Source organism: Mus caroli, unplaced genomic scaffold, assembly GCF_978045245.1.
Source record: "Mus caroli unplaced genomic scaffold, Mus_caroli_1 scaffold_3, whole genome shotgun sequence".
Taxonomy (NCBI): Eukaryota; Metazoa; Chordata; class Mammalia; order Rodentia; family Muridae; genus Mus; species Mus caroli.
This window is the reverse complement of record NW_028227258.1, coordinates 99,754,178-99,774,397: the sequence shown is the minus strand read 5'-3', so window position 1 is coordinate 99,774,397 and position 20,220 is coordinate 99,754,178. Positions and strand designations below refer to the sequence as shown.

The following is a 20,220-nucleotide window of genomic DNA, read 5'->3' as shown; positions in this document are numbered from 1 at the left end:
AACAGACCAAATGGATAGTTTTGTGGTTAAGCAACAGGAGCAAAAACTTGAGAATTGTAGCCAACAATAGACACATCAGGACTTAGTGTGACCTGTCTGCCAAAGAAATGACTTTCGTTTGAAAATGCATTCAGAAAAGAATTGAGTTTCTTCAGGGATGAAAGACAATCAGAAATGCCTTATGTCTGGATTTCAGACAGTCAAGAAGGCTGTGGACAATGGTAAAAAAAAAAAAACACACCTATCAAAAGGAATGCTGAGGAGAGAGCACTGTTTAGCACAGAAGGGAAATGATTCTATGGATGGCTGGCTACCTATTCAAGTGCAAGGGGAGGGGCAGAATGATACCACTGGGTCACATACAAGAGACAAAATGGTGAGAGTGCCAAGGCTGCAGGTGCTCCTTAAAATCAGCCAGGCAAGTGTTATTTATTTATTTACATTTTGAAATTCATAGTGTTAGAAGTGACTTGGCAATTAAGATCTCTGGCGGTTCTTCTGGACTATCTAGCTTTAGTTCCCAGCACCCTATTTGGTCAGTTTACAACTGACTGCAGCTTCAATTCCAGGGCATCCAATACCCTGCACACGTGTGCGCATGCGCCCCCCCCCCCCCATGCACCTTGGAGAGGCAGAAACAAACAGAAGAATGCATGCATATACATAAGTAAAATAAATATTTAAAAAATATGCACCTTAATACACAAGCAGGGGAACAGTAAGCATAAATATGCAGTCCATGAGAGCACAGTCATCCTTTAAGATGAGAGGGGGTTGTTTTCAGCATCGCTAGGGATTGCAAGTGTGCTCTCCAGGTCATGGACAATTCTTACAAGCAAACACTTCACAGAGTCTTTCATAATCACTTCTGCCTCTCCATCACGCCTTTATCACTTTCCCATGTATCCTCAAACCATTTCATTTTTTTGTGTCTGCTTTCAAGCTTCACCAAATATTACACTCAGTGTTCATTGTGTGTGGTCTTATTATTTTTAATATATTTGCAGAACTCATATTATTTGTGTAGCTTTACTTTATTTTTTATTGTCTTTTCAATCAGGACTAGAAGCATATTTTGAAGAGCCTGAAGCTTTCTTCAGATGTATTCTTTAGGAAAAAAATGCAGATATAACTTCAAATAATTTTCCAAAACTATATGCCATGTGAACATGTTTTGAGGATCCTGAGCATCTCTGAAGAGATCAGCGCTCAAGCTCAAGCTGTCCTGGACTCACGGAAAATACACTTCTATATGCAATTCCTGCACTCAAAACTTCACTTTGTGTGTTTCAAGTGTTAACACTATCAAAACAAAGCTACTAGAAACACACACTTGTTCTAGGGTAATATTGTCTAATAGACACACACCAATAGAAAATGCCTTGCATTTGAGTTGTTCACTATTGTAGCCACCAGTCATATTTGGACATTGAGCTGTAGTTAGTTTAACTGAGGAAATTGACGTAAAATTTTGAAAATAAATCATTATGTATTTTAAAAACCATATGTGGTTAGCAGGAAAATAAAATCTTCTAGGGTACCAGCCTTAGCAGATGTCAGAGATCAGCAATAATTTTAATTAAAACAGTAAAATGCCAGGACAGATGAATAGGGAGACTAACCAAAGATCCAGAGATAGATCAATCTATCTATCCAGTAGTGGAAATACTATACAAGATGATATTTCAATTCATTATGGATAATGTTGAATGCATAAATAAATTCTGCTTTTAAATGAAAACCAACCATTTGGGAAAAAAAGAAAAGTATATACCTATCTTTCACCAAGTAAAATATCAACTCAAAATGGAATGGATATTCATGTGCCAAAGGTCACAGAATACATGTACTAAAAGAAAATGTGTATAACTGTCATTTAAACTGCCTCCCCCCCCCAAAAAAAAAAACCTCAACATCTAGGAGCAATCAGTGAAAAGTTTAACATTATAATAAATAGATGAAGAATGATATCCCATTTTCCAGTCCCCCCACCTCAAAACCCCCATTCTACCCCCCTTGCCCTGCTTCTATGAGGGTTTTTCCCCATCCACCCACCCATTCCTGCCTCTCTGCCCTTGCATTCCCCTACACTGGTGCATTGAGCCTTCTCAGGACCAAGGTCCTCTTCTCCCACTGAGGTTCAACAAGGCCATCCTCTGCTACATATGTGGCTAGAGTCACTGGTCCCTCCATGTGTACTCTTTGGTTGGTGGTTTAGTCCCTGGAAACTCTGGTTGATATTGTTGTTCTTCCCATGGGGTTGGAAACCCTTTAAGCTCCTTCAGTTCTTTCTCAAACTCCTCCATTAGGAACTCCGTGTTCAATCCAATGGTTGGCTGTGAGCATCCACCTCTGTATTTGTTAGGCTCTGGCAGAGCCTTTCAAGAGACTGGGCAGGGCCTTTCAGGAGACAGCTATATCAGGCTCTTGTCAGCATACACTTCTTGGCATCCAAAATAGTGTCTGGGTTTGGTGACTATATGTGGGATGGGTCCCCAGGTGGGGCAGTCTCATGATAGACTTTCCTTCAGTCTCTGCTCCACCCTTTATCTCCGTACTTGCTCCCATCAGTATTTTGTTACCCCTTCTAAGAAGGACCAAAGAATCCACACTTTGGTCTTCCTTCTTCTTGAGCTTCATGTGGTCTGTGAATTGTATCTTGGGTATTCTGAGCTTTTGGCCTAATATCCACTTATCAGTGAGTGTGTGTTCTTTTGTGATTGGGTTACCTCACTCAGGATGATATTTTCTAGTTCCATCCATTTGCCTACGGGGATAACATTTGAAATGTAAATAAATAAAATATCAAATAATAATAATAATAATAATGATAATAAAATAATAGAAAACAGAACTCTGAACGCTCAAAAGGAAAGAGAGTCTCACCAACTAGTTACTGGGCCAGAGTGGAAGTCCCAGTCTCAGGTGTATGAGTGGTTGGTTGTTACTAGGGGAAGGATTTAATATGGTTGAGCGTTAGTAGCCCCCCGTGCTGTGTGATATGAGAAGGTTTTGAACTATATCATAGGTTTTCAAACTCTAAAACATTTCCTTGTTAACTACTAGGAGAGGAAGTGAGGACAGGTGCCTGGTCCCTCTATACCCAGCCAACCACAGTAATTTTTCTTCTAATTGCATGTACTGGACAGAGGCCATAGGGATATTTTCACTAATATAATTATATATACATAGTCATATCTATGCCATGTATTTATGAATGCATTATATATTAGAACATTAAACTTCTTAAATCTCATTAAAAAAAAAGAATGGAATAATGGCTTGGCAGGCATGAGAGCTTCCCCTGTAAGCATGAGAACCTTAGTTTGAATTCATAGCACTCACACTAAAACCCAGGCATGCCTGTGCATGCTGAAACCCCACCGTAGTGCATAGATAGAATGGATTTGGAGCAACTTCTTGGACATATCATGTCTACTTAGCGTTTCTATTGCTTTGATAAAACACCATAATCAAAAGCAACCTGAGGGGAAAAGGGGTTTATTTTGCTTAAATTTCCAGTTAATAGTTCATCACTGAGGGAAGTCAGGGCAGGAACTCAAACAAGGCAGGAACACAAGGTCAGATGCTGATGCAAAGCCATGGAGCAGAGCTTCTTACTGGCCACTCCTCATGGTTTCTTCACCATGCTTGCTTAGAATATCCAGAACTACCTGCTCAATGAAGGCACCACAACCTGAGAGAGAGGCCCTCCTAAACCAAGCATTAATCAAGACAATATGCCATAGGTTTGCCTGCAGTCAATCTTATAGGGATATTATCTCAAGTATGCTTTCCTCTTCTCAACTAACACTAGCTGATGTCAAGCTGGCACAAATCTAGCCAGGACAAAATTTTATTGTAGTAAAATGTAATTTAAATGATTAAGCAGGCACAAGAACATATTTATGTAAGAAAGTACATTATGATAGAAAAAATATATTGTCCTATAAAGAGAAATATGGAATGGTTGAAGCATAAATTACATGATGGTTTAAATAAAGAGGTAGACCAAATAGTAGAAAGAATGGGAAAATAGGAACAGGAACAAAAGAATAAGATTTCTTGCTTGATAGGCCTCTGTGTTTTTGGAGAATTAGTAATATTTCACATACATACATTAACAATCAAAATAAAAACAAAATATGATAAGTCAAACAGAGGTGTTCAAGAAGGAAAAAAAAAACCTAAATAAAATTATAAAGTTGCATGTTGCCATTAACTATAACCTAAAATAAAAAGAACTGGAAACTCTGTTGGAGTTAATTATTGTTGTTGCTGTTGACGTTACACAGGGTTGTGGGTTAGTGATTATGAAATCATTTAGACAGCAGTATTGGGCAAGAATTAAGTATATATGGGAATAAAAGCTAGTTTTCTCAGTATTAGAAAAGATGTTTTAAACAAGGAAAGGGAAAGACTTGAAGAGTTACATGAGAGCTAATGGCAAATGCCAGTAGGACCATTTAGCTTTAAATTGTTCTTAACAGAGAGATTATCAGTACTTCAGGTATGTACATAGCGTATACAATGGAATTTCCAATCTGAACTCAATAACTGTTTTGAAGCAAAACAACAACAACAACAAAACGTTAGCGTTTCTACGTATCCCATTTTAACAAAAATCCCTGAAGTTCCTTGGAAAAGGGGCAGTTCATGAGTGTGGTCAAGGAGCAGTAAAAATGGGGTTTATTTCATGCTGTCTGAAAGTAAGGAAAGTAAACTGATTATCATGATTTGTTGAGTGGATGTAGATACCAGCATCAAGTAGTTCCTAATGGCCAAGTCTATATAACTTAAAAATAAGATAGTGATGATACGCTTTACATCCTATGGATTGAAATACATACATATGAATGCAATGTAAATAAATAAATGCATAAGGAAATGCCTGGATGGAAAACATATGTACAGTAGTTTTGCTCAAAATATGTGAACTTGATTTAATCAACAGTAAACATCAGTAATTAAAAATCGAAATGTATCATAAAATGCAAAGGAAATTGAACTGGACAATATTTTTGTGTGTGTCAAGTCATGAAAGATTAGGGAAAAGAGGAGACGTTGACTGTAACCTCCCTCCCACAGCCCAAAATCAGGCTGATCAATCAGGCTTAACTGTTATTACCAGGAGATCATCAGGGGTGGAGCCTGCCACCCTATCGCTCTGCCACTCCCACCGCTGCTACCTGCTGTCTAGCCAGAGTATACACGTGGTCACCTGTAGCTGGACTCCAAAGATGATTTGGTGGGAATGGGCCCCTCTTCCTTCTTTATAAGCTGGTGTTTCCGAATATTAAAATTGAGCTTTGATCAGGATCTTGTCTTAGCTCCATCTTTCTCGCACTGCCTAGATTCCCTCTTTTCTTCCAGATTCCAAGATGCCTTCCAGGCTCGAACCCGGACATGTGAGCCACTGGCCGGCCTCAACAGTTGACAACCAATGAAGTATGTGATCTTAGATCAGAAACTGGCTCAGAAAAGCCACCCAAAGCACCATGGGCAAAATTCACATGAGACTGACTGCCAAATTTCGGTAAGGGCATTGCTATTTTTACAATGTGTTAAAAATAGTGGAAGCTGAAGAATATAGTGAAGCTTTTTGTTCTATTTTTATAGATGTTTTTAAAGTTCAAAAATAGTTTACAATAAAGTTTTAAAAAATATGTAGAGAGTTCCTGGTCATTTGAGGTCAAATAAGAGGCAGCCACTTAACAAAGAAAGAGGTGGGAATTAAGCCTTAACTGGTTACTGTCTGTACAAAACCATTTATGTTTACTGAAGCCATTGGCTCCTTAGTTCTCTAATAGTGACAGAATTCTTGCTTAAGAGATAAACTAATTGGAGTCTATGAAAGCTTTGTTAAAGATAATCTCGTTGAACATATAGAAAACAAGCAATTGGTGTACTTTAGTCAATAGTACATGGAAAGAAAAAATTTTAAAAAGTTTTATAAAATTTCTGAGTTCAAAAAAACTGTTTTATTATAAATTTGTGTTTACTTATGACTTTTCTGTTCCAAATAGTCACTCCACAGCATGCCAGAAGAAGGCACAAAAGGTGATCACTTTAAAATGAGGTAAAAATTATCCTGGTGAATTGAACAATGTAGATTCCATAATAGCATATGTGACATGTGTCAAAAGCAGAATTGCATTCTGGGAAAAAGTACAATATCTATAGGACAAAATACAAACTGTACTCAAGTCTGGATGGTTATAATGAATGTATTTTCTTTATTATCTATTTCCTATGTCCTCCATAACAATTCCATATTACTTTTATGACAATAAATCAGAAAGGCCATGCCTTTAATAGTGTAATAAAATTTCATGTCTCTGATCTCTAAGTGCTGAACTAACCAGTTCAAATGAATAAAAGTGGTTAAATTAAAATATCTAAACTTCAGATAGCCATCTGTACTGGAATGACTTGGTAAAGGCTACAAATAGATGTGATAAATGGATTTGTTTTTTTACTATGGTTATTTTAGTTAGAAATGTCAATAATTACACTTTGATGAATTTCAGCCTCTAGAGCTATTAAACTAACAATGCCCCAACAAATGTTAAAACATGAACAGTTATACATTTTTAGGATTAGAAAAAATGTGTATCAGGAGATTTCCCTGTAGTCTTATTTAATAGATAATACATTAAATGGAAGCTTAGATTAAATATAAGCTTAGATCCATTCTTTAGTAATCAGAGCCCAAGTAGTGCTACTTAATTTTCCTGTTTTACAAATACTATTTGTATCCATTTATTTTACTTTTTATTTTTTTATAGGCAGTTGCTATGTAGAATTGACAAATCTGGAAACAATTCTTCTTCCTCCTCTTGCTCCTCCTCTCCTCCTCCTCTTTTATTTGTTGTGCGTTTGAGTAATTTGATGTTTGGTTCTGTATGGCAGAACTGCATACAGCCTTGATTTGCACCAGAACCACCTGAAAGTCCCCTAGCTTTTCACTACCTTAGGCTCCATTTTAAACCTCCTCAGTCCCAATTTCTTTCTTAGGAGCATCTCATGTGTGCACGGGCACTCAGGTCTGAAAAAACAAAAACAAAAACTTAAAATCAACTTCTGTATGATCTATAAAAATTATTTAACGAAACAATAATATTGAAATATTCTAGGAACACACGTCGGTACTGAAATTTGTGAGAAAATGACAAAGTGTATTTTTTATTGAAATCGCAAAAAAAACAAAAATAAAAAACAAATAAAAGTAATGATTTTAAAAAATAATAGGCAAGGTCCTCATACAGCAGCTGCAGTGTCTTCTAAAGCTCTGTACATTACTGTGTAAACTATTAAGTTATCATTGTTTTCAGAGCAAAGAAGCTACTTGGAAGAAAAGATTAAAAGTGGAAAGTCATTATCTACATCCATGTGATGTTATTTAAAAGATGGAAAATATAAAACTAGTATTCTGGTTTAGAAAAAAAATTCTGATAAGCCTTCCAGAACTTTCTGTGTTTTGTTGATATTTATAATTCAAAAATTTAAAATGCTCTATAAGGTTTTAAAAATGAAGATTTTATAATTTTACCTAATGCGGATCTTCAAAATCGTAAGTAATTTCGTGAGTATTGGGTCATACCAATACATGGACTTACAACATGAGTATTTCTTGTTATTCTGAAGTTTATAACAATATTTCACTTGCTGTCAACTGGTTTCTTGTAAGTTTTATCTGTTTTTAACCATGTGCCACCTGCTTACTTTACCTCCAATCATCTTTCTCACTGTTGTTATTTTGAATAAATTTCCTGAAGTACTTGCTTATCACAAATGTCAAAACTTTCATATTCAATCAGCAAGTCTTTATAATTGAAAGTTATCAAATTCACTAAGGTTTTTTATTTTCATATGTCTTTTACTTTTATATTTAAAAAGAGCCGTGAGCAGGAACATATACCTATGTGCAAATAAATCTATTTTTCATTTTAACTGGGTATAATTAGACACATATGTTTCCTAAAACAGGGTTTCTCTGTGTGGCCCTGGCTGTCCTGAAACTCACTCGGTAGACCAGGCTGGCCTCGAACTCCCGCCTGCCTCTGCCTCCCAAGTGCTAGGATTAAAGGTGTGTGCCACCACTGCCCGGCAAAACAAGAACTTTTAAATGAGGCTATAAATTATATTTGAGATAGTTTTGACAACAGGCAATTTAGAAAATACAAATCACTTACTGTTCACTGAAAAATATAAAGTTTCAGAAAACTCTGTCTCATTGACTTGAGAAAGCTTCAACTTAAAAAAATATACAATATTGCATGGGAAAGACACATTCATGATGAATTAAGACAATAGAAAAGAATGAGTAAGATGCATGACAGACTGTGTGAGTACGCTTTTCTGTTGCTGTGATAACCACCATGACTGAAAACTGGGAGAGAAATGGTTTAGTTGGCTTACACTTTCAAGTAACACTCATCACAACGCAGGGTCGGAAGTTAAGCGGGCATTAACATAAAAATGCTGCTTATATCCTTGTGCTTTGCATATGTTTATCTAGCTTTCTTACATAAGCTAGAACCATCTACCTATGGATGGTGCTGCCCACAATGGGCTGGGCTTTCCAACATCAATTAGCCAGGAAAATGATCCTACAGCCACAGCCACAGGTCAGGATAATCCAGGACAATCTTTGGTTCAGGTTTTTTCTTTCTAGGTGACTCTGGATTGTGTCAATTTGACAATAAAAACTATGTAGCACAAAGACACAATCTTCGGAGTCATGATAGATGATAGATTAACAGAAGAGCACATGAGGATACACACACACACATACACACACACACACACACACATACACACACACACACACACAGAGTTCATTAAGAGAATTGCTGATTTTTAAGATCAAGAAAACCAAAAAGGTTCATATGCTCCAAACATAAACTAATGATGAAAAGTATGGCATGCCCCTGTTAGCTGTGGAATATTAATGTTCTAAAAATAAAGAGCTTTTTTGTTCTTTGTCCTCTACTTTTGTCTGCCTTAATAAATTATGACAAATATTTTACCTTTTCTGAGATTACTAATTTCTAAGAGAATGTTTGTATTTTCCCTAACACAAATATATCTCCCCAATATATTCATTTTGATATTCTAATTTTAAAATAATAATATGTAAATGATAGTAGGAAAATATATAACTTATACTTAAAAAATAAACAATTGTACTTGTGATTTGTGGTGATACACTTAATCAATGGATGCATTAATCCTAGCAGAACATTTCTGGAGTTCAGATTAATCACAGAGATTGAGACAAGTTATAGGATTTCTATCACATCATGCAGAAGAAGCCTCCTTCTCCCTAGTAACTTTATAGCCCAAAACAAGGGTCACTTGATCGCATATGGGGTTTTAGAAAGAACAGATTGATATCAACATGACACAGAAAATGAATGGATTCCAGATTACTCACAGAAGTTTGGAATCAGGGGAGAGTGGAGAAATATTCACATGCAATTTATTTTAGTTTTAAAATCATCATCAAACCCTAACTTTTAAAAAAATAAACGGGACATTTTGCACTGCTTGGAATAGCTCACTAGAATGCACCCTGAAATAAATTGTGTGTATGGGTGTAAAAAATTAAAGTACACATGTTAATTTATTTAATCAACTAATTCAGGAGTTTGAGCTCTGGAGTAGTGTCTGAAATTAATCAGATTACTTAAAGTTCAAGTAAAATGACTTATACTTCCCAAAGATTCCATCTATATCTACTGACTCCAAAACGTATACATTTCGACTGAAAAGGTAAAACTAACTAAATAAATACATGAAACATCCAAAAGTCGTGAAGTAAAAGTGAAACACTGTGGAAACCAACTGAGACAAAATCACCCTTGGGTTTGATTAAAGGAAACAATAAACTCACCATCTTTTCACACGATTAATGTTTAGTTTTAATTTCTCAAGAAGAACCTTTACAGTACCTGGCGAGGCGTTCGTTCAGACTTACTCCTGCACCATTCCCAGTCTGAAAGATCTGGTTTCTGATTCTCTTCATGGGACAGTCGTCTCTCTGGACCTTCAAAAGAGGTGGTTTCTCCATAGTTAATATCGCTTTCTGTTTTAACAGAAAAAGCACCCTTTTCCTCTTTCATGGCCTGTTTGGACTCTGGGATATCAGTATTGGTACACTTGTTGACACCCGTCAGTGTGGCGCTGTCCAGCGGTGGCGTGGTGCTGATTTCTACTGTGATGGTATTGAAGACACTGCGGTTGTCTCCCCAAGGTTCCTTTGTAGCTTCACACTCATAATTCTTTGGGTTGTGATAGGATATGGAATTTTCATCATCATCATAGTAATCTGCATGTGGTATTTTATAGAGTCCATAACTTTGTTGGAAGGATAGATTGAATTCAAAGCCTTTCCTCTTCGCTGAATGAAAATAAAATTCTACAGTTAGAATGGTTAGATAGGAACAGCGTTGGATGTAAATTGTGAGCACAAACAGGCACTGCATTAACCTGATAACTCTGAGTTAAAAACAACGTTGTTACTTCTTGTAATATATGCAAAGACACATGACTTACACAATTCAATTATCTTACTACTCTGAGCCTAATTTCTCTCACCCGATAAAGGGCTTGAAGAAAGCCCAGTCTTAAACATTCAGTCTTAAGGCAATATAAAACTTAACTACAAGTTAGGAATTTATCAATTGTATCTAGTTTTCTTTTCTTTTTTTGTCAGTTCTCAGATTTTACAAATTTCTTTACTTTGGAAAGGACTATATTTTCTACTGCCCTAGAAATTGATTAAATAGCCTTCATATTATGAGCTGTTATGGATATATAATCACTTTAAATATTTTTATAATATTTCTGACATTTATGTATGTAAAAGCACACATTAAAAATAAGACCATGTTCTGCCATGTAGCTTTTTAACTTCAAAAAGACACTTCCAGTGTGTCACTGTATGGATGAGCTCTGTTGAATTTTTCCAGGTAGTACAATCTGGCCATAATCCCACCACCTTTCTGTCTCATTTTTGAGACTATGGGTGTGAGTCACCCATACATTTCTCATACAAATAAACTTGTAATGCGTTTTTTAAAAAAAGTTAATGCCTGTGTAATTCTGTGAATGGATACATTTTTAGATCATTCATAAATCTGAATTATTACAAGATAAATTTAGTAGAATGAATAAAATTGTTATTTAAATAGTGAAAAGAGTGGATATTCCAAGTATAACACTATTAATTGGTGGGTACAGCTCAAAGTGTTAAAGAAGGGTGTGGCAGAAAGAGACACCATTTTTGAGTGTGAGCATCAGCCAATTACAAATCGGTTTATATAAAAGTGGTAATAAAATGCACTTGATGGTTTTGTTTTTCATAGTTTAAAATATGGTTTGTTTCAAGAAGACTTTCTACTTTGATAGCTCGGTGTTTTACAGTTAGGCATTTAGCTATCTTTGGTGGAAAAATTATAAAAGGCTATAAAGTTTTTATGGGAATAATACATAAAATTTGATTCACTTTGCAATGCACTCTAGTGGCATTCACATACTCATTCTATTACTGAAATGTTCCCAGTGCCAAAGATTTATGGCTGAGTTCTGCTGTTTGAAAAAGAGAATTTATCAGTATCATTCATTTTTTGTGTGAGCCAGAACACAAGTCAGAAAAATTTGTATCAAAAGAAAATTGAAAAGCAGAAGCAGATGATCATGTTCTCTATACTGCAATGTCTATAGTTCTACTTACTTGTAGTCCAGCAAAATTAAATTATAACTGCTAACCTCTTTTAAGACGGAGAGGTGAAGAACTACAAGAATGGCACAATTATTCTTGGGTTTTCTTTCTCCAAAAGTGTTATGTTGTAGCAGATTTGTAAGCTAGAAGAACTACTCAGAATATAAGAGTGGTCATAAAACACCAATTTTATTATCAATATTTGGCTGCATGGTGTCAGCTGTATATTGAAACTCTGAGATACAGAGAGAGAAAAATGTGCAACATCTTTTTTTTTTTTTAGGTATTTTCTTCATTTACATTTCCAATGCTATCCCAAAAGTCCCCCATACCCTACCCACCCACTCCCCTACCCACCCACTCCCACTTCTTGGCCCTGGCGTTCTCCTGTACTAAGGCATATAAAGTTTGCAAGACCAATGGGCCTCTCTTTCCAATGGTGGCCGACAAGGCCATCTTCTGTTACATATGCAGCTGGAGACACGAGCTCCGGGGGCTACTGGCTAGCTCATATTGTTGTTCCACCTGTAGGGTTGCAGACCCCTTTAGCTCCTTGGGTACTTTCTCTAGCTCCTAGTGAGCTAGCTTCCTCTAGTGAGCATAGCCTTTAATGGCTGAGCCATCTCTCGAGCCCCTATCGCCACACTCCTACATCCACAATCAGATATACATTACATATCACACATAACAGCAACAATCATAATACATATTTAAAAAAATTAAAGTTGGCATAGTCATTATGAGATGGTAAATTAACCATGTTGTTTCATTGCAGATCTATATAATAGAGATATTATTTGTCTGCTTCTGCAGAGAAAGCTAATAAGATCAATAGGGCAAGCCACCTTTGATTACTCATCTTACAAAATGGCTTGAATTTAAAATATCTAATTCAAGAATTCAGGAAATTGTCCTCTATATAAAATTGCTTTAATGTTGATCAGACTTGTGATACAAATATAGCAGTGGAAGCAGAAAAGCATAGATAGGACATTTCTAGGTCAGAGTTAAAACCAATGAAAATGTTTTGGAGTTATTTAATTTTTGTTTTAATGATTTTCCTTAACCGTAAAGGTAAACCCTGGCTGAGGTAACTGATGGAGATGGGTGATTAAAATCGTATTGAATAGTTGACAGCCAAGGGGCTAGAGACATGGTTTTGAGAGTAAAGTGTTACTTAAATATTAAGTATAAATGTAAAATAGCACTAGAGAAGACATCAGAAGTCAACTTCTGGCATCTACATGTTCATATACAGACCATTACAACCACGTCTTCACCTGCTCACAAAAGTCACACACACATACACTCACACACACACACACACACACACACACACACACACACACACACTAGTTAGTGATCAGACATATGTTGAACCAAATGTTAGCAGTAGAGTCAAAATTGATCACCTTTAAGCTCCTTAAGCACAAAAAACCTTTGTCTTTTAAAAATTATGAATAGAAGATAGAAAAACTTGAATGTCTAATAGGAGCCAGCTGGGTAATATTAATAACTGAGATTCCAGTGCAACATGGGTAATGGGAGCACCGTTGAGTCTCACTCAGGATCCTCAGTTCTGGCCACTTGCTGAAGAGCAGCACTTTTACCTACGTAGCTTTGAAGATCAGGCCAGATACACATTTTTGATATGAAATATCCTGACTTTAAGATTTTGGCACACGCCTTTAATCCCAGCACTCAGGGGCAGAGGCAGGCGGATTTCTGAGTTTGAGGTCAGCCTGGTCTACAAAGTGAGTTCCAGGACAGCCAGGGCTATACAGAGGAACCCTGTCTCGAAAACCAAAAAAACCAAAAACCAAAAAAACCAAAACAAAACAAAAAAAGATTTTGGCACTTAAATAATATTGCTTTTTTAACCTATTAAAAATGGATTGAAAGTCATGCTTCAGTCTGTGACTTCTGAAAGAGGGAGAGAGGGAGAGAGGGAGAGAGGGAGGGAGGGAGGGAGGGAGGGGGAGAGAGAGAGAGAAAGAGAGAGAAAGAGAGAGAGAGAGTTTTCTTTAAGGATTTGGTTCCTGGTAGGTCAGCTGTGGTTCAGTGGATGGCCCTCTACTCAGCAGTATGTAAGTAACATAATTTGGACTTAATGGGTTTTCTAAAAATGGGGAGGGCACGAAGTTGAGAAAGGTTATGGATGTGGGGGTGGAGCTGGGAGAAGTTAGATGAGTGGAGAAATATGCTAAAATACATTGTATAAAATTCTTAAAGAATTAATAAAAGTATCATATTAAAAAAAAAAAAACATGTCTTTGTCCCAAACCTGGCTCAGTGGTCATTCATTGAGGACTTCTGACCTTACTAACCATGCAGCACAGTGCGAGAAACATAGTAACCACTTCCTTCATAGGGGACTGTGAGTGGGGAGGGCAATATATAGAAACCATGCTGGAGATTAGGAGTAGTTGGGTCAGGATGTCTCTGACTCAGTGATACCAGTTGAATGGGATATGACTCAAGCAGACCTTCTTCAGAATTTTATTACTTTGAAAGTTTTAGAGTTTCACACACACACATACACACACACACAAATATGTGTGATATATTATGTATGTATATGTATGTATGTAGCTGAGTTGCTTTTAAAGGCTTCTGAGTCAACAGTGAGATGACTTAGTGGATAAGGGCACTGTGGTTCTTGAAACCCATGTAAAGGCAGGCTGAGAGAACAAACTTGTCTCCTGACCTTTTTTGTCCCCATGGATCAAACATATATCAGTCATCTCTTGCCAACAATCATTTTATGATAATTACATTACTTTATAAAAGAAATAATTTTCACATGTATCACCAGGAATTCTGATTCTGGAAAGAGATAATCTTGAAAATATGACTTTTGATAGAGAATACCTGATTTTACTTTCAGCTGTTTGCTTAATTAAACAAGGAAACATCATGTTAACCAAAAGTTCTGAATCTGAAAACCACATTCACACTGTATGTCAAACTGCTAGTTAAAATCTACATAAAGGCTTTCATTTTGAGATAATACATAATCTCCTATTCAAAACAGAAGAGAATTTTTGTTTCTGCAAATTGATTTCTGGTTGCTTATCTTTTTGTCATCGTTTAATGAAACTGAGACATATACTTATATCTTCTATATTGAAAGAATGCCTTTAGTATGCCTGGATTGATACAAGTCTTTACTTTCCATGCCTCTCCTTGCCTCAATTATAAACAATGTAAATAGGAATTTTTTTTCCTTTGTTAAGGAAAAACAGTTAAATATAAAATTTCTAATGAATTCATATATCTGGTCTGCTTAAGGATAAGCCACCTTGAGGAGCACAGAACTCCTAGCAATGGAAACTCAATGGTGGTGCTTCCTGCCACTACACACATTCTTATTTTATTCCATTTGGCATAGACTTGATTGTAAAGGGGAGTGGAGCTATTTGACTTATGTGTTTAAATTAGTAATTTTCTAGCAATACTTTTTTTTAAATGCCACATTTTTAAAGGCCTTCAGGGATTGAGGGGATGCCCTAACAGTTCTAACACTTGCCACACAACAATAGGAGTGACGCCCAGGAACCATATGAAGCACAAATGCTGGGTGTCTGCGAAGGTTTATCTGGGTGCAGAGACAGGGAATCGATCTGACTAGCACTAGCTGTGTGGTGGGTTTGGCTGCAGAGAACTTTCCTTTAAGAAATGAAAAAAGAAGAAAGAAAGAAAGAAAGAAAGAAAGAAAGAAAGAAAGAAAGAAAGAAAGAAAGAAAGAGAGAGAGAGAGAGAAGGGGAGGAGAGGGGAGGGAAGGGGAGGGGAGGGGAGGAAAGAATTGAGAGAATAAGCACTGTTCCACATACTGACTTTGGGCTTTCATAAGCACATACATGACACATGTACCCACAAACATATGTTACCATGTATACATACACACATGTATACCACACACATGAAAAGAAGGAAAAGAGAAAATTTTCATAATCAAAACTGACTTCTTTTTTATAATTTTAAAATAAATGTGAACAAAAATGGTGAATTTGCCATCTATCACAAATAAAATGATGATATTCTTAAAAACAGAAATATTTTTGTCAGAAAATGTCTAGAAATCCTATATTTTAAATTTAATCAATACATGAAAATGGCCAGTAATTAATATTTATAAAAATTGCTTTGCTATAGAATTATTTGCTAAAAATACTTGCATATTCTCTCATTTTTACAACCCTAAAATCGTCTGAAATGAACTGTTTTTATTTAATGCTTCTTTTCTGCTAAAGAAAATATACTTTGTTATTCTGTTCAAAAGGACACTTAGCAGAAGAGTTAATTTTTCGCACACTAAGGAACAATCTGATTTTATTCAGTTTACTGTATATATTTCACCACCAGGGCAAAAAGGTCCTTGACTTTTAGTAGATCAAAATACACAGCTCATTCCTGATCTGGTCCTGCTTTTCTCCCAGGTCACCTTGGAATCATATTGTTTCTTTTAATCAGATGATGTGGCCAGATAGACTCTAATCCCACAGCTTTTGAATACTACAACAACTGCCTTCCCCCTTCTCGCCACATAAGCAACTTTTAAAGGAACAACACAGTGCAAAAACAAGGACAATCAGAAACTCCCACCCTATTTTAGCTTGGGGAATTTTGCTTATTGGCTGATTTTCAGAATATAATGTGTTTCCAACAGCAGAGGAACACCCTAAACATTTATTAGGGGATGATTTTTTCAGGATATATATATATATATATTACTTTATATTTATATATATTTGTAATAAATATTATATATATATTACATTATATATATATAATATTACTTTTCTTACTGTTCTACTGGATAAGAATGTATTATTGGTCAGGAGTTTTAAACTGGTTTTGAAGTTTATCTTTTTGTCAAAGTCAGGCTGCGCAGCAATGCTGCTCTTTATATAGAGCTGGGAGGAGAGACTGATTTTCCACTCTGGGTTAAAAGTGAGGATGGAGGTAACATATAAGGATCTGTGTTGACAATAAAGTGTGGAGTTGAATGAACCGTATTCTTACCTAAGAACATTCCCAATAAATGAATATTTCTCGGGGCTGTTGAAAACCTACTCCATCACTAAGCTAAATTCTTTTTTTATCATTTCTTCTTGTTATATACCATTTGCATGTGTCTTAGGATATTTCCCTTCTTCCCCCAGTAACTTTCTCAATAGGCCACTTTTCTGTATTTTAATGTAGGTGTGGCGTTCCCAAAGCCACTGTAGAGGACTTACACTTTTTCCCATCGAAGGCAACGGAGTAGGTGTCTGGCTGGCAGTTGATGATGCAGCCACAAGGCAAGTGGGCCCAACGTTTGGACAAGACAAACACTGGTGTTACAATGCTGGCCAGCAGGCTTAGTAGAAAGCTGAGTGTATCGACCGGAAGGCTCTGAAACCCCACCACGTGTTTTACCACCATGTGGATCTGAAAGGCAAAAAACTTCAGACTTAAACCAGAATCCTCTTTCCCACTTTCCAAGGCTTTCTTACAGCCCTGACTCCGTTCAAGTCCTCTATTCAAGGCCCCGGCTTTGGTCTATAGGAGCTCTGTTTCTGGGCAACACTTCAGGGGTTGGGTGGAAGGATTCTGAGAATGGATCGGATACACCTGGGTGCACTAGAGCAGAGTTTAGTTTCCTTTTTGAATGCTCTGTCTGCACCTGCTGCGATTTGAAATTCCTAATGAAGAAAGCGTCAGGCAATCTACAAAGAGATGCTAGGCAGGAAAAGGAAGGAAAGGGGAAGTGGTGGGACCTCTACCAGAAACTCCAAACTTGTCACTTCTTGTTTCCAGGTCTCTGTCCTTGTGTGCTGGTCAAAGCATGAGCCATGGCCACCCCAATCCCCATGCCCCAGCTCACACCAGGAACAAAAGCTAAATTTGTCCTCTCTTCCTCTTCCCTACTACACTAGATCACACCCCTCTGTCTCTTGGTGCTAGACATGGGCGGCGTCCCTACCAGGGAGGAGAAAACTAAGAATAAAACTGGACCAGAGAAGGTTGAAAGAAAAAAAAAAAAAAACCTTTTATTTTCTCCTTTCCTTTCTGAATACGCCCAGATTTTGCCTAAAAGAAAGAGAACATCTTTGACCACGATCTAGGAAAATCAAGTCTCTTGTGACTGAAGGCTCTCCACCTTTCCCAGATTGAAAATTACTTAACAGCCACTGCTTGGTAGTTAACGAGACCCCAGGTGAATTGCTTTTCTCCAGACCTGTCTTCAGAAACAACCGATGCGTCTGGAAGCGGACTTATCCGCACAGCTTTGGGTGACTCCCCAAACCAGCGCCTGAGCTCAGCTCACACACCCTCCAGTGATAAATATACTCACCATCATGGGTAGCCAAAGGATGACTTTCGTCAGCGCTAGAATCAAAGAAAAGCGCTTCTGTGCCAAGCTCAAGGGAAAGGTGTTGGTGCCCTGGGGAGTCCCGGGATTCTCTCGCTTGCCGGCTCCAGCGCTGGAGGCAGCCGGCTGCCCCGGGGCAAACACCACGTCGGAGCTCGGGGAGCATCCCCCAGTGCATCGCAGAGCAGGGATCTCGACATCCTCTGGCGGCAGACAGAGCACTCTTCCCCCAGCAGCAGGGGTCCCAGGAGTAGAGGCGCCACGAGAAATTTCCTGGTAGTTGGCATGGAGTCTCGGCGGCTCCTCTGAACACAGCAGCTGGTGAGTGAGAGGGACAGAGAGAACCGCCAGGAGCCCGAAAGCGGAAGCATATACCGCGAAGAGGAGCAGCACGTATGGGCTGGAGCAGTCGGTCAGGCAGCCCCAAGGCGTGCGCACGAAGACACCCCAGCCGCAGAGCGGGAGCGAAGCCAGCAGCAGGCTGACTGCCCACACGGTTAAAGCCACACCAAGTACCTGTCCTAATCGCCATGAGCTTGACTGACTCTCCACCGTCCTGTTCATCGTATAAAAGTTGTAGCAGACTATGAGAGTCGCTTTCAAGTTGCTGGAGAGGCCCTGGCACATATACAGTAGGGCAGAGGTGGTGCACAGAGACTGCAAGTAGCCCTGTGCCTCTTTTGGCCACTGCAAAACCATGAAGATGGCCACTGACAAGACGCTCAAGAGATCATCCACAGACCAAGATGTCACAAGTATGGACAAAACAGTTCTGTATTGCATGGTCAGCAGTGAAACCAGTGAGAAAATGCTGCCCACCAGAGCTGCGAGAGTCATTATACAGATCAGGCAAAAGAGAGAAAGAGTCAGAGTTGCTGGTGAATTCATTAGGTCCGTCTCCGTAGAATTATGACTTGCTTTCCACAGGTTAGAGTCATTTGTTAAGTTGCTGAGAAAGAAAGACATTTTCCTTAGGATTTTAATTTCCCTCTTCAACGAGTCTGATGGTTTTCTCTGAGCGCGAGAGTTGCAAAGCAGATGTCATTTCTCTGGCCAAGTTTTTCTAGATGTTCCATGTGTTGGTCCAGTCTCCGGTAGAAAGATCTGTCTCAACCCATGTTTTAAAGCTGTGCTCCATTTCAGGCAGCAATAAGAAACTCTTCAATATTTTAAGTAAATAAATCCAACAAAAACTTCTTCCCACCCACCAAATTCCAGACCAGAAATCAGGAGCCCCTCAGGCAGATTGCACAGCGCTGGATGCCGTGGATGCCGTGCGGGTCTTTTCCTAAGGAGGATCTCCAGTTTGATGGAATCACTTGGGAGAACAATAAATAAAAAGATGCATCTGTGCTCAGAGCTGGATTCAAAAAGGCAGAGGTTGTCAGGTAGGTCTCAGCTCAGGGAGGGGGGGGGTGGAGAGAGAGAGAGAGAGAGAGAGAGACTGGGAGTCTGCTGAGCCTGAGGAGTGCAGGCTCCCATCAAACCTTTGTGTTCTTTAATCAGCCTGTGATCCTGGGATCTGCAGGAAGGAGGAGTCAGCTGCAAGCAGAAGAGAAGCAGGGGAAAAGGGAGAGTTCAGTGTTTGAACAAAATGATTTGTAGCTTCTACTCTCAGCTTGGCTTATTAGAAGCATGAAACCGTGTCTTTTGATTTTGTCATATAAAACTAGTTCAAATACTTGCTTTGGCTTGACGTGAACTGTGGGAATCACTATCAAGAGGTCTAATCGACCCCAGTAGCTGCAATCCTTTCCCTCATCTAGGTTTCTGTTTCGTGAGAAGCTTTCCCTGGAGAGATGCAACACACACATATATGTCTACTCATGGCAGACCAAAGTAATGGTTACATCAAAGTGCTATGTGAACAAATGAGTTTTTATTGGGGTTACTTCCAGGAACAGAGATGGCTCCAAAGCAGCTGTGTCATGAAAAGCCCATCCCAACATAGGTGACCAGTTATAAAAGCTGCATCTCTGAAACTCTCTGCACACATTACAAGCAGCAGGGTAGGTCTAAGAATGGCCACTAGGCAGCCTACCTGACCAGACTCTCTTCAGCAGCTCTTTCCTCCTCCTACTCCCATAAGGAGGGGTCCACATGAATCTTGCAAGTTTCAGTTTTCCCAGTCCT

The 20,220-nt window shown here is 38.2% G+C and overlaps 1 protein-coding gene across 1 annotated transcript in view; it reads right to left on the bottom strand.

The window, feature by feature from the left end:
- Gpr149 (G protein-coupled receptor 149) overlaps positions 1-19,435 on the bottom strand; it is a 63,415-nt gene extending 43,980 nt beyond the window's left edge. The window contains exons 1-3 of the mRNA XM_021158987.2: positions 18,070-19,435; positions 16,970-17,162; positions 9,957-10,405 (exon numbers count right to left, since the gene is read on the bottom strand). Coding sequence (XP_021014646.1) covers positions 9,957-10,405; positions 16,970-17,162; positions 18,070-19,053 — 1,626 coding nt within the window. The 5' untranslated portion in view covers positions 19,054-19,435. The remainder of the gene's footprint in view (positions 1-9,956; positions 10,406-16,969; positions 17,163-18,069) is intronic.
- Positions 19,436-20,220: the final 785 nt, after the last annotated feature.